The 14,074-nt window shown below is 42.5% G+C and overlaps 1 protein-coding gene across 1 annotated transcript in view; it reads right to left on the reverse strand.

The window, feature by feature from the left end:
* The window catches only part of Wnt2 (Wnt oncogene analog 2), a 32,384-nt gene extending 25,130 nt beyond the window's left edge, over positions 1–7,254 (reverse strand). The window contains exon 1 of the mRNA XM_028307947.1: positions 7,158–7,254. Coding sequence (XP_028163748.1) covers positions 7,158–7,254 — 97 coding nt within the window. The remainder of the gene's footprint in view (positions 1–7,157) is intronic.
* Positions 7,255–14,074: the final 6,820 nt, after the last annotated feature.

A 14,074-nucleotide genomic window follows, 5' to 3' on the forward strand; every position in this document is an offset into this window, starting at 1 on the left:
AAATAAGAAGGAAGTGGAGAGGTGCAATTAAGTTTTTAAACTTACTGTTGGGACTGCCAAGAAGTACGAGTATATTGAATAATCTAAAACTGTGTCATTTATAAAAGCCAAAGTTTGGGAAGCATTCGACGTAAACTATCTTAGGTTCACGAAGCCCCGCTAGGGCGGCGCCACTCACGCGCGCTGAGCAGCTTATTGATATTAGCTAATTTATCGGCATGATTCAACCTCGCAAATAACGCGTGTTAACAATATAATTATCCGCCAGGTGATTTATTTGTTGCCTGTAATCATGTTGTAATGCGCTTAATAGATGTAAATACATTAGCGAGAAATGAGTAAGTTATTTGCTTCGTTTATCGTCTGACGGCTCATGCTGTGGTCATGGACTCGTTTTTAGCATTGGAAGATCCGTTATAAGTAGGTACTATTTACTAGTAAAATAAAGTAATAGGTAAGTTATAGCTACTATTGAAGTGAGTGAAAAGAGAAACAAGTTCATAAATTACTTAGCAAAAGGTAAGTAGTGCAGGGAGCATACATTTGCAGTCTTGACGGAAGATACGTATAAAATAAGTGGTTGTAGGAATAGTTGTAGTTATAATTATGTCGTTGGTGTATCTTTTTCAATATACAACGTGTCCCAAAATTCAAGGATAAGCCGGCGCCGCAGGGTGGACCTAGTCATGACTGCTTTAGGAAAAATAAGAAAAAAAATCTATCTCAATTATTATTTAAGTTACACAATAAATTATGAAATTCGTCGAAAATTGACACCCCTTATGATATTTTACATTACCACGACTACAATTTTTCAAATACTTCAGTTTTTTAGTTTGTAACGGCAACTTAAGTAGTGCTACTGTCCACCCCAATTCTTAAAACCCTCAGAATCCTTGCAGTTTTTACACAAAAGTTAATCAAAATATGATATTTCCTTAAAATTTTGAACGATTTTTACTTACACTCCACTTTGACTCGTCGTTTTGTAAAAAAACAGTATGAACACTACTGCGGCAAGTTTTTTATAAAGTTGACGCAACTATCCAAGATTCCGAAATGGTATAATACACTAAGAAAACTAGTCGCAAAAAAGATATGCGAACCATTTTTACAAGCACTTCGCTTGTTGGTTAGTATGGGATAAATCTTGCAACTGAATTTAAAACCAGTTCTCCTTAACCAATTGAGCTGAAATTTGGTATACTTTTGTAAGTACGATGACAATGCAATATTATGGTACCATGGAGCTGGATGGAGTATGGAGGTGGCCATAAGAACTCTTAACGAAACGGCGGCATTACATCTAGTTTGGGTTCGTTGGACTTGTCTTTTCGAGCACTTTAGTGCTAGACGATGTTCAGGGTCCTGATGATGAAGTCAAGAGGTGGCAGGAGCTGGCCATAGGAACTCCTAAACGAAACGGCGGAAGCTTATCGAGTTTGGGTTNTGGTTGAGGATTCCGGGTGAAGCTCGCTTCCACCTTCGGCCTGATCGTCACTTACCATCAGGTGAGATACAGGCCAAGAGCTTCCTCGTTGTGGATAAAAAATAATAATTATACAGCACTAACGCCCGTATTCACAAACATTACTATGAGGTCTCACAGTGCGCATGGACGCACAGGGTGACACACGAACCAATCGCAGAGCTCTACTCAACGCTATGCGTTCGATTTGCTGCTTCACTTCAGCAAGGATCGTTTGTGAATACGAGCGTTAGGCCCTTTCCATGACAGATATAAGCCCCAAGCATTACTCGCTGCTTCTTATACGCTACTCCTGGACTGGCAGCACAAATTCTATAGAAAAATGAGACATCTTCTCTCGTCTCCGCTTTTAGCAGAAACTGAGGGCAGATAGCTAACCGGTGCCAGAATGCGTAAAGAAGTTGCGGAGCAACTTGTAGCTAACTCAGGTACATCTTATGCAAAGATTCTCGGCTCACGTTTCTTCCATATAATGACAAAAAGGACCAGTGCCATGTTTCGCTAGCACTTATAATTATGGAGAGTCAAATTCAGGCTCGGCGTAGACTCTAGCTTATGACAATCAACCAATTCTTTCAATCTCTATAATTGATCTTGGAATTTCCTCCTATAGATATAGTCCAGAATCCCTGATGGCGTTTTACCTGAGCCCGTTGCCGGGCGCGGCGTGGGATTCCTAGCTAGTGATTTGGCTATAACAACCAATAATTCTCTAGTTCTCTGTAATTGATCTTGGAACTTCCTCCTATAGATATAAAGTCCACAATCCGTGGTGTGTTACCTGAGCCCGTTGCCGAGCGCGGCGACGGCGGCGGGCGCGGCGTGGGATTCTTAGCTAGAGATTTGGCTATGAAATTCAACCAATCTCTCAATCTTTAATCGATCTTGAAGCTTATTGTCTTCCTAGCTAGAGATTTGGCTATGACAACCAATTCTCTAATTCTCTGTAATTGATCTCGGAACTTCCTCCTATAGATATAAAGTCCAGAATCCCTGATGGTGTGTTACCTGAGCCCGTTGCCGAGCGCGGCGACGGCGGCGGGCGCGGCGTGGGATTCCTAGCCAGAGATTTGGCTATGACAACCAATCTCTCAATCTTTAATCGATCTTGAAGCTTATTGGCTTCCTAGCTAGATATTTGGCTATGACAACCAATTCTCTAATTCTCTGTAATTGATCTCGGAACTTCCTCCTATAGATATAAAGTCCACAATCCGTGGCGTGTTACCTGAGCCCATTGCCGAGCGCGGCGACGGCGGCGGGCGCGGCGTGGGATTCCTAGCTAGAGATTTGGCTATGAAATTCAACCAATACCTCAATCTCTCTAATCGATCTTCAAGCTTATCATTTTAGACATAGAGTTCCGAATCAGTGAAGCTTCCCTAAGCCCATTGCCGAGCGCGGCGACGGCGGCGGGCGCGGCGTGGGATTCCTACTTCCTAGCTAGAGATTTGGCTATGAAACCAACCAATCTCTCAATTCTCTCTAATCGATTTTGAAGCTTATTGTCTTCCTAGCTAGAGATTTGGCTACGACAACCAATTCTCTAATTCTCTGTAATTGATCACGGAACTTCCTCCTATAGATATAAAGTCCAGAATCCCTGATGGCGTGTTACCTCAGCCTGTTGCCGAGCGCGGCGTGGGATTCCTAGCTAGAGATTTGGCTATGAAATTCAACCAATACCTCAATCTCTCTAATCGATCTTGAAGCTTATTGTCCTAGCCATAAAGCCCACAATCCGTGGCGTGTTACCTGAGCCCGTTGCCGAGCGCGGCGACGGCGGCGGGCGCGGCGTGGGATTCCTAGCTAGAGATTTGGCTATGAAATTCAACCATTACCTCAATCTTTGATCGATCTTGAAGCTTATTGTCTTCCTAGCTAGAGATTTGGCTATGACAACCAATTCTCTAATTCTCTGTAATTGATCTTGGAACTTCCTCTTATAGGTATAAAGTCCAGAATCCCTGATGGCGTGTTACCTGAGCCCGTTGCCGAGCGCGGCGACGGCGGCGGGCGCGGCGTGGGATTCCTAGCTAGAAATTTGGCTATGACAATCAACCAATCTCTCAATCTCTCTAATAGGGATGTTTCCTGGGTCAAAAAGCAAGAGTTTTAATTAGTCCGTCAGTTAACTTATCAAAAAATACTCTACATGTATTTTTCACTTTTTCAAACTAATGAAAATTTAAAGAGATAAAGCGCGCCAAAGTTCATAAGAAGAGGCCCGTGACGTCAATGCTTGCATAAAAGTGCCGCACGTTGTGACGTCGTGCGGAACTTCAACGCACCATAACTATGTAATTATTTGTTAGATTGACAAATAAAAATACATGTGTCCAATATTTTTTGATATTAAACATGAAGGACTAAACAATTTTTTTTAGGAAACTAGCCTATTGATCTTGAAGCTTATTACTTTAAACATAAAGTTGCTAATATGTTAACCTTACCTGAGCCCGTTGCCGAGCGCGGCGACGGCGGCGGGCGCGGCGTGGCAGAGCGCGCGCTGGCGCTCCGTGAGCCCGCGCGCGCACACGATGTTGGCGCCCAGCAGCGCGCCGCACCGGGACCACCTGCATAAACAAATATAGCTCATATAATATAGGCAATAAAGGCTATTCATCATCATCATCAACAGCCCTTTACAGTCCACTGCTGGACTATGAGCCTCCTCCACTGTAGGGGAAGGTTTTGCCATAATCCCCACGCTTGGCAGGCGGGTTGAAGATCGCAGTTTAAAAGATTGATGTTTTTCAGAGAGCGCTGCTGCCCGTTCTCTGTTTGATGTGTAGTCCCTAAGTCGCCTCTTACGACACCCGCGGGAAGAGTAGGGGTTGGTGACAAAATGTATTCTACTCTGCCGTCACCACACGGCCAAAATGCACCTTCAAACAGAAGATTTGAAGTAGATCTTTTTTAAATTAAAATGTTTAGTAGGTTTATTTCTCACACAAAATGCAGGATTAAATACATTTAAAGAAAACACATTAATGAGTGTGTGAGACCGGAGCCTGAGCTAGGTAAATGAATACCTGTGTTACAGGTCACCGGGCCCCCACCACCACGGATTTGAGCAAGTATAACCACATAATAATAATAAGTACTACTCCTTTGAAGGTTGGAGACTCTACACTCGAAGTTGTTGACAATTATGTATACCTGGGACAAACAGTCCAGTTAGGTAGGGCCAACTTCGAGAAAGAGGTCAATCGTCGAATCCAACTCGGCTGGGCAGCGTTCGGGAAGCTACGCAATATACTCACGTCCGAAATACCGCAGTGTCTCAAGACAAAAGTCTTCGAGCAGTGTGTGCTGCCAGTGTTGATTTATGGATCCGAAACGTGGTCGCTTACTATGGGCCTCATAAGAAGGCTCAAGGTCACCCAAAGGGCGATGGAGCGGGCCATGCTTGGAGTTTCCCTGCGTGATCGAATCAGAAATGAGGAGATCCGCAGGAGAACCAAAGTGACCGATATAGCTCGCAGAATTGCTAAAACCAAGTGGCAGTGGGCGGGGCACATAGCTCGTAGAGACGATGGCCGTTGGGGCAGAAAAGTTCTCGAGTGGCGACCACGGGCTGGAAGACGTAGCGTGGGCAGGCCTCCTACTAGGTGGACCGACGATCTGGTAAAGGTCGCGGGAAGAGCCTGGAAGCGGGCAGCGCAGGACCGTGCATTGTGGAAAACCTTGGAGGAGGCCTTTGTCCAGCAGTGGACGTCATTTGGCTGAAACGAACTACTGGGATAACTAACAAAGGCGGGAACATTTTAAAATACTAGGTAGGCAGTTTTCAAAGCACTTATAGACGTCCCAAATAATATAGCTTGCCCTACCACCACTTCGGAACCATATCGGCTGGTGTAGAGATGTTGCGGAAGAAATTCAGTGGCACTTTGATAGATAACTCAAAGTTCTAATATTCAAACTGCAAGGGAAATATTTTCATTAAAGTATAATGTGAGTTGACCCACTTTTCCTGTGAATGTCGTATGAGGCAACTAAGGAGAAGCGAATATCAGTCCTCCCCAACACTGATCAGCACGGCAGCGTGGGAAGTGTATGCCAAATACTCCATTTGTCACTGGTAAATTAGAGAAGGTCCTCTTCTTGTATTGGAAACTAAAAATTAGCTGATGATGATGATGATTGAATAAAAATATTATGTGAGAAAACTTAAACAAGTTGATTTCTTTTCTTTGAACTAAAGGGCATAGGTTGTTTATCAAAAGCTACAGACTTACCTTCAATCTTCTATCAAATAATTAATCAATATTAAGTGGTAGTTAGGTCGTGGCTAATCTGCACTGGCGCGCAGGTAACGGGCCGCCATTGTATAGTGTTGTTGTGCCAATGCATCGCAGATAAACATTACGGGCCATTCAGACGTTAGTGGTTAATCGTGAGGCCGCAGAGATTCCAGCTAAGTTACAGCTAGTAATGTCACAGAATAAGTAATAGTACAGGTACAGAAGGATTACTCCGCAAGACGATTTAAATAAATGCGAGTCTTGCTACGACGCGATACAGTGGAATTCAGCTCGCACAGCACTACGTACCTACANCCTAAAGCAGTCATGACTATGTTCACCCTGCGGCGCCGGCTTATCCTTGAATTTTGGGACACGTTGTATAAATAAATAAATAAATAGTGGGAGCCTAAGTAAATGAAGACCACGGAAAGAAAGAAGAAACGATATGCTTAGCACATCATGACCGGAGACTGCAACTCTAAATTTTTTAAAGGGCTAAGCTAAAGGTGTGCATGTTTTCAGCGCGGGTTCATCACAATAGTCCAGGGGGTCTAGACAAAGTGCAAATTATAATCGCAAACCAGTCGAAAAGTGGTCGAAAAGTCCCTTTTTTGTATGGAGTTTTGACGGATTCGATTTTCGATTCGATCAAAAAGTGCGTTTTGTCTAGGGGGGCAGCAGGCCGTATGGAACTAGCGCGTTTTTCTCTGACCGTCACTGACACCAGAGAGGTCTTGTTACGCCTCGGTACTTTAGCGAGGTGGTGTGGTTTTGCAAAACATCGCCCATCTCAGAGGTGGTAGTGGCACATGAAAGTAGTTACAAGAAAAATATTAATAAATATTTAACTATTACTTTTGTTGTTTCAGCCGAAAGACGTCCACTGCTGGACAAAGGCCTCCCCCAAGAATTTCCACAAAGACCGGTCCTGCGCCGCTTGCATCCAGGTACTTCCCGCGACCTTCACCAGATCGTCGGTCCACCTAGTGGGCGGCCTGCCCACGCTACGTCTTCCAGCTCGTGGTCGCCACTCAAGAACTTTCCTGCCCCAGCGGCCATCAGCTCTTCGAGCTATGTGCAACGCCCACTGTCACTTGATTTTAGCGATTGCCACTTGATTACTTTATTAATAAAAAACCTTGTTCATACGTATCCTAAAACTTTAGAGACGCGCTTGTTACAGACCGCACTAACCCCCCGAGTACCCCGCTACACCACCGAGCACATGCAGCCGCGCCCCAAGAGAGGCCCCAAGAGAGGCCCCGAGAAATTTAAGGTACTTTTTTTAAATTGTTTTTTTTTTGGCATCAGTATCGTGCATACTACCACCCCTGAGATGGTCGTAGTTTTACAAAACCACACCCTGTATAACTGATGGAATGATGATGATGATGATGGTGATGATGCCGACTCACCCAGCGGCAGCACGTGCCCGAGGCGCGGGTCGTCGCCCACGCCGGAGCAGTTCCAGCGCCGGCCCGCCAGCTGTGCGCGGCACTCCGCGTACGCCATGCTGCAAATACAAAATCAATCATTTTTCAAAAAATTCACAATTTTCAACCGCCTCTGTGGTCTAGTGGTAAGACCACCAGCTTCAGACGCAGAGGTCCCGGGTTCGATTTCTCAGTGGGGGCAGATTTTTCTGTTGGGTTTGGTTGGTGGTAGGGCTTGTTTTAAGTCTGCCTGGCTAGCTACCACCATCTTACCTAAGTCTGTCGCCATAACAACAATGTTAACAGCATTGTTGTGTTCCGGCAGTTAAGAGGTTAGATAGCCAGTTCCTCCGTGGTTGAGGATTCCGGGTGAAGCCCGCTTCCACCTTCCACCTGATCGTCACTTACCATCAGGTGAGATACAAGCCAAGAGCTTCCTCGTTGTGGATAAAAAAAAAATATACAGCACTAACGCCCGTATTCACAAACATTACTATGAGGTGTCACAGTGCGCGTGGACGCACAGGGTGACACACGAACCAATCGCAGAGCTCTACTCAACGCTATGCGTTCGATTTGCTGCTTCATTTAAGCAAGGATCGTTTCCATGACACCTGCAGATATAGAAAGAAAGAAAGAAAAATATTTTTATTTAGTCCAAACATCCTTAGACTACTTACAACAATATAATTACTAAGTAGGTACCTAGTTAAATTTGAACCAAAAATGGTAATATATGTATATATATAAATATAAGCCCCAAGCATTACTCGCTGCTTCTTATACGCTACTCCGGGACTCGCGGCACAAATTCTATAGAAAATGTGACATCTTCTCTCGTCTCCGCTTTCAGCAGAGGCTGAAGGCAGATAGCTAACCGGTGCCAGAATGCGCAAAGAAGTTGCGGAGCAACTTGTAGCTAACTCAGGTACATCTTTTGCAAAGATTCTCGGCTCACGTTTCTTCCATATAATGACAAAAAGGACTAGTGCCATGTTTCGCTAGCACTTCTAATTATGGAGAGTCAAATTAGGCTCGGCGTAGATTGTAGCTTATGACAATCAACCAATTCTTTCAATCTGTATAATTGATCTTGGAATTTCCTCCAATAGATATAGTCCAGAATCCCTGATGGCGTGTTACACGAGCCCGTTGCCGGGCGCGGCGTGGGATTCCTAGCTAGAGATTTGGCTATAACAACCAATAATTCTCTAATTCTCTGTTATTGATCTTGGAACTTCCTCCTATAGATATAAAGTCCACAATCCGTGGCGTGTTACCTGAGCCTGTTGCCAAGCGCGGCGTGGGATTCCTAGCTAGAGATTTGGCTACGACAACCAACCAATCTCTCAATCTCTCTAATCGATCTTAAAGCTTATCACTTTAGACATACAGTTCCGAATCAGCAAATCTTACCTGAGCCCGTTGCCGAGCGCGGCGACGGTGGCGGGCGCGGCGTGGGATTCCTAGCTAGAGATTTGGCTATGACAACCAATTCTCTAATTCTTTGTAATTGATCTTGGAACTTCCTCCTATAGATATTGTTAGTAGNAATGTTGGCGCCCAGCAGCGCGCCGCACCGGGACCACCTGCATAAACAAATATAGCTCATATAATGTAGGTTTTAAAGTCTATTATTCAATCTCAGGATTGCCTGCAGGAATGCTTTTCTTTCTGGTGGATAAGTCAACATTTTATTCAAGTAAATCTTATTTTTGTCGTGTCGACAACAAAACTACACAGTGTCAGCCCAAAACTCTGCTACAAGAATGGCATTGTTAGTAGTATTCATTAACGCCCGTTTCCTATATTCAATCCTTGTCCAAATCCGGATTACAACTGTCAAATTGAATTCAGTTTTAGATTATATTTCCGAAATGTTCGATGCATTTACACTTTAATATTGTTTAAATAGTCTTAAAAACATTATAAAATTGTAAAAACATCAAAAACCGAAAATTTTTTGGCCAAAAACGTATTAAAATTTGACAGTTGACAATCCAAATCCGTCCAACTTGGATTAGGATTGAATATAGAAATCCAGCATAAATCTTTCTGCATGCAGTTATTTGGGCACGCAGGGCACGACATCATGTGCTTCAACGACTGGGGAACACAACCACACTTGCACTCCAAGTTTAAACCATCTGAGAATCCACAAGTAAATAAACCAACAGTTGTTGTGGTACCACCAGAGTTGAATAAGGACCCCCACTTTTACGGTAGAGGTCGTAAGAAGCGATTACGGGACAACATGTCTGGCCCGGCGTGGGGACTAGGGGAGTGTCGGCCAAATCTTCCATTTGTCGGTGGTAATCGGTCTGATCGTATCTTGCCATCAGGTGAGATACAAAGAGCTTCTTCGTAGAGGATAAAAAAAAAATAGAGAAGGACCTCTTCTATCAAAGGAATAGCGATAAACTTAAACAAGTTGATTTCTTTACTTTGAACTAAAGGGCATAGGTTGTTTATCAAAAGCTATAGATTTATATCCTTCAATCATCTATCAAATAATTAATCAATATTAAGTGGTTGTTAGGTCGTGACTAATCTGCACCGCGTGGCGAGCAGGTAACGGGCCGCCATTGTATACCTAGTGTTGTTGTGCCAATGCATCGAAGACAAACATTACGGGCTATTCAGACGTTAGTGGTTAATCGTGAGGCCGCAGAGATTCCAGCTAAGTTACGGCTAGTAATGTTCAGCTTAACAATCCACGATATTTCAGTTTTTATCTATATTGAGATTTATCATTGAGGGAAAATATTAGTCTAGTAGTAAACTGTGACATGATATCCATTACCTCTGTACAAGGTATTACTACTTATTTTTGAGCATTATTACGAGTATAATATGGCTCAAGCTTCTGAGACAGGTAGGTATGTTAAGTTCGAGCAATAATCCAAGGAAAAAAGGAAAATCTAATTATTTTGTAATGAATGTACCCATTATTGAAATTTCCCTGACTCTTTAGACTTTATTTAACGTTATAAGCACAGCAACAAAGTAACAATGTGCAATCTAAGTTAACACAGTGCCTATTTCTGAACACTCCATATTTCTAGCGTCGAGCTGTATCTACAAGTCCCGATTCAATCGGCTAATAGCACGTTAAAGACAGAGAGGTATGATATAATTTGAATTAATGTTTTCTCCTGTCGAATAACACCGATCTGTTAATCCAGTTCTGTACAATCAGCTTCAAAAAATATATTATCTTCCTCGTACTAGGATATTCTCTTTGTGGTTTTCTTTCTTTCTACGTTACGTAGCATGGGATAAAATAGACGGCCCAAAACTCCGCCACAAGAATGGCGTTGTCAGTAGCCTTCATTAAATCTTCCTGCGTGCACGCAGGGCACGACATCATGTGCTTCGTCGACGTCGTCGTCTTGTATTTCATAAAAAAAAGTTGAAGTAGCAACAGCGTTATTTATTTAATTACTTAAGCCACGTTCCCTGGCTAACTGTACCCCACAAATAAATCATACAATGATTGTGTGGGTACCACCGGTTTGCGATCGACCGATCCGCCTGACGATTGCGGGAATTATGTTTCCTGCCGAGTTCGCTTTATGAAACGCGATTTTGGCGCGGCGATAAACAAGTGGACACCGGGAAAAACATTGCCCTCCTTTCCGTGGTCGGGCTGTGAGAACTGGAGAAATGCTCATTCAGAGATTACGGAAATGGTCATATTTTTTCTGATTGGGAAGTCTCCATTCGGCCAGTTCTGCTCTTGTGATGTTTCTTACATGAGCTGTATCAGGCGCTTATCAATGTTTTATGTAGTCTTGCATTTTAAACTTGAGCTCGATCAATATGAAAGAAAAATCCATCAGATTTTGTATTTTATTAACTGAAAGTTGAAGACTGAAGTCCTCTTCTGTTTGATTTTTGTCGTATTGTATTAGGCTCACTTCATAATTTCACACAGTTTCATGTAAGTGCAAGTACAACAAAGGAAAGTGTGTCAATGGATTTGACCATTAACCGTTAAAATGATAAAAACACAACAGTAAAAATATTTCCCATCACGCTCATTACAAAATACGTCATACCCCCAGACCGGAAGTGACATGCGGCGTCATTGTGCGCGGCGGAAGCGACATGCGTCCGCGCAATTTGCGCGCGCCGACCGTAGCGCGCGCGCTAATAATGACATGATCGTCTGGTGATTGCCATTCAATCAAAACCACAGGTAGGGATGTTATGGATACCTATGTAGTTTCGGTTATGGATACGGTTACGGATATAGGAATAATATTATACCGGTTTCGGTTACAAATATTTTTTTATTTCGGATATCCGAAAGTTTCGGTTACGGGAACGGATACTGTGCTTTAGAATGCAATTTGCAATAGTTGTCCAACACGGTTTATTCATGGCCGCACACTTTACATCGAATAAAAAGTACTTAATATAAAAATAAAAAATGATACTAGATGGTTAATGCTAAAAAAAAAACAATTTAAACTGCCTACATCCGAAACTATCCGAAACTTTTGAATCGGTTACGGTTACGGATATTTTTTATTTCGGATATCCGAGAGTTTCGGTTACGGTTACGGATGTCCATAACATCCTTGCCACAGTGGTTTGGAAACGGATGCTCGGACACGCTAAATGTGCTCGTGATGGTCGGCTGCATTAGCTGGTTCAATCAATATTGTAGCATCAAATCTGCATCGTCATTGACATCGGGAATTCATTCATTTGATAGATCGACCTCATGTAATCAATTCCTTTTTAACGTCTATTAAAGTTGCACAGAGCCTAGTTAGATCTGAGCAGTGAATCATCAACACCAACAGCCCTTTACAGTCCACTGCTGGACTATGAGCCTCCTCCACTATAGTGGAGGGTTTTGCTATAATCCCCACTCTTGGCAGGCGGGTTGGAGATCGCAGTTTAAAAGAATAATGTTTTTCAGAGAGCGCTGCTGCCAGTTCTCTGTTTGATGTATAGTCCTTGTAGCAGTGAATAGAAAAACATAAAAAAATACCTTTACCGCTCATAATTAAAATTTGATGGTTTGTATTTATTTATTAATTTGAATTTCAACTAGTAAACCATTCCAGATAGTTTCCAGGTGTCAGGGACTTAATAAATATTACTCAAATAGAAGTAATGTGTTCTTTTACAAATATTACTAATTTTATCTGAAATTGTATTGGACGTTTGTTTCCTGATTAGCCGACACGACACGACCCCGTTTTCCGATTCTAATTGTGGTGTCAGAGTTTATGCGCCGATATTCCGAATCGCCATCCACGCGGGTGGGCGGTGTGAAGTGCCTCCGACTCGCTAACAGGCTCGCCTCATTAACGGCAGGGCATTAATGAACGCTTGCACAAAACGTGGTTAGCTGGACATGCTGCGGGCACTAAGTGTGACAACCGTCTAGCTTCTACACTCGCGAGCAAAAGTATGGAATCACTTACATGAAGTTGTTTCCACGCGAACTTGTGTACTAACGAATTTGTTAGGAACAAAAAAAGTGGCACCATTTTAAAGATTAAACTTTTATCTTTAAATTGATACCAAATTCATTAAAATCACACCAGTATTTAAAAAGATATCCCGGCTGATGTGAAGAAGTAACGAAAAAGACATGTATGAACTGTTTGATACGTCGCGAGTTGCGGCCTATTTACCCCCTATATAAGCACGCGTTTTCGGATTTTTGCTTTCACNCCCACGGGAATTAGCGGAAAAATCCTTTTGTATGAAAAACCTAAACCGCTTAAGTTGACCTGAAGTGATGCAGTGACCGCGCGTTCTCCGCCCTCTATCTCGAAAACGGTTCACCGTATAAAAAATTTTTTAAAACAAATTTTGTAGAGAATTTAGTATTCTACAATATTGATAATAAATACAAATAGCAAAAAACCCATAGGAAATGAGATATTTCCAAAAAAAAGCGACCTTTGACCTTAAAATTTAATAGTTGCTTACACCCTACCATATGTAGGTTTTGAGACAACTTTTAGGGTGTCAATATACAAGTATTTACAGACTTACAGCTGGGTATCTCTAATTCCGAGATTTTTACCTAATTTAAGCTTAAATGACTGGACTATCATAATTTCACACAGTTTCATGTAAGTACAACAAAGGAAAGTGTTAACCGTTAAAATGATAACAACACAACAGTAAAAATATTTCACATCACGCTCATTACAAAATACGTCATACCTCCAGACCGGAAGTGACATGCGGCGTCATTGTGCGCGGCGGAAGCGACATGCGTCCGCGCAATTTGCGCGCACCGACCGTAGCGCGCGCGCTAATAATGACATGAGTCGTCTGGTGATTGCCATTCAATCAAAACCACAGGTAGGGATGTTATAGATACCTATGCAGTTTCGGTTATGGATACGGTTACGGATTAGGAATAATATTATACCGGTGTCGGTTACCAATATTTTTTTATTTCGGATATCCGAAAGTTACGGTTACGGTTACGGTTACGGATATCTGTGCTTTAGAATGCATTTGCAATAGTTGTCCAACACGGTTTATTCATGGCCGCACACTTTACATCGAATAAAAAGTACCTACTCGTACTTAATAAAACAATAAAAATTGATACTAGATGGCATTATCAAGGTAAATCAGGCTGTTATACCTCTACATTAATGCTATAAAAAAACAATTTAAACTGCCTACATACAAAACTATCCGAAACTTTTGAATCGGTTACGGATATTTTTTTATTTCGGATATCCGAGAGTTACGGTTACGGATGTGCATAACATCCTTGCCACAGTGGTTTGGAAACGGATGCTCGGACACGCTAAATGTGCTCGTGATGGTCGGCTGCATTAGCTGGTTCAATCAATATTGTAGCATCAAATCTGCATCGTCATTGACATCGGATTCATTCATTTGATAGA

This window comes from Ostrinia furnacalis, unplaced genomic scaffold, assembly GCF_004193835.3.
Source record: "Ostrinia furnacalis isolate ACB-3 unplaced genomic scaffold, ASM419383v2 OfSCF0197, whole genome shotgun sequence".
Lineage (NCBI taxonomy): Eukaryota > Metazoa > Arthropoda > Insecta > Lepidoptera > Crambidae > Ostrinia > Ostrinia furnacalis.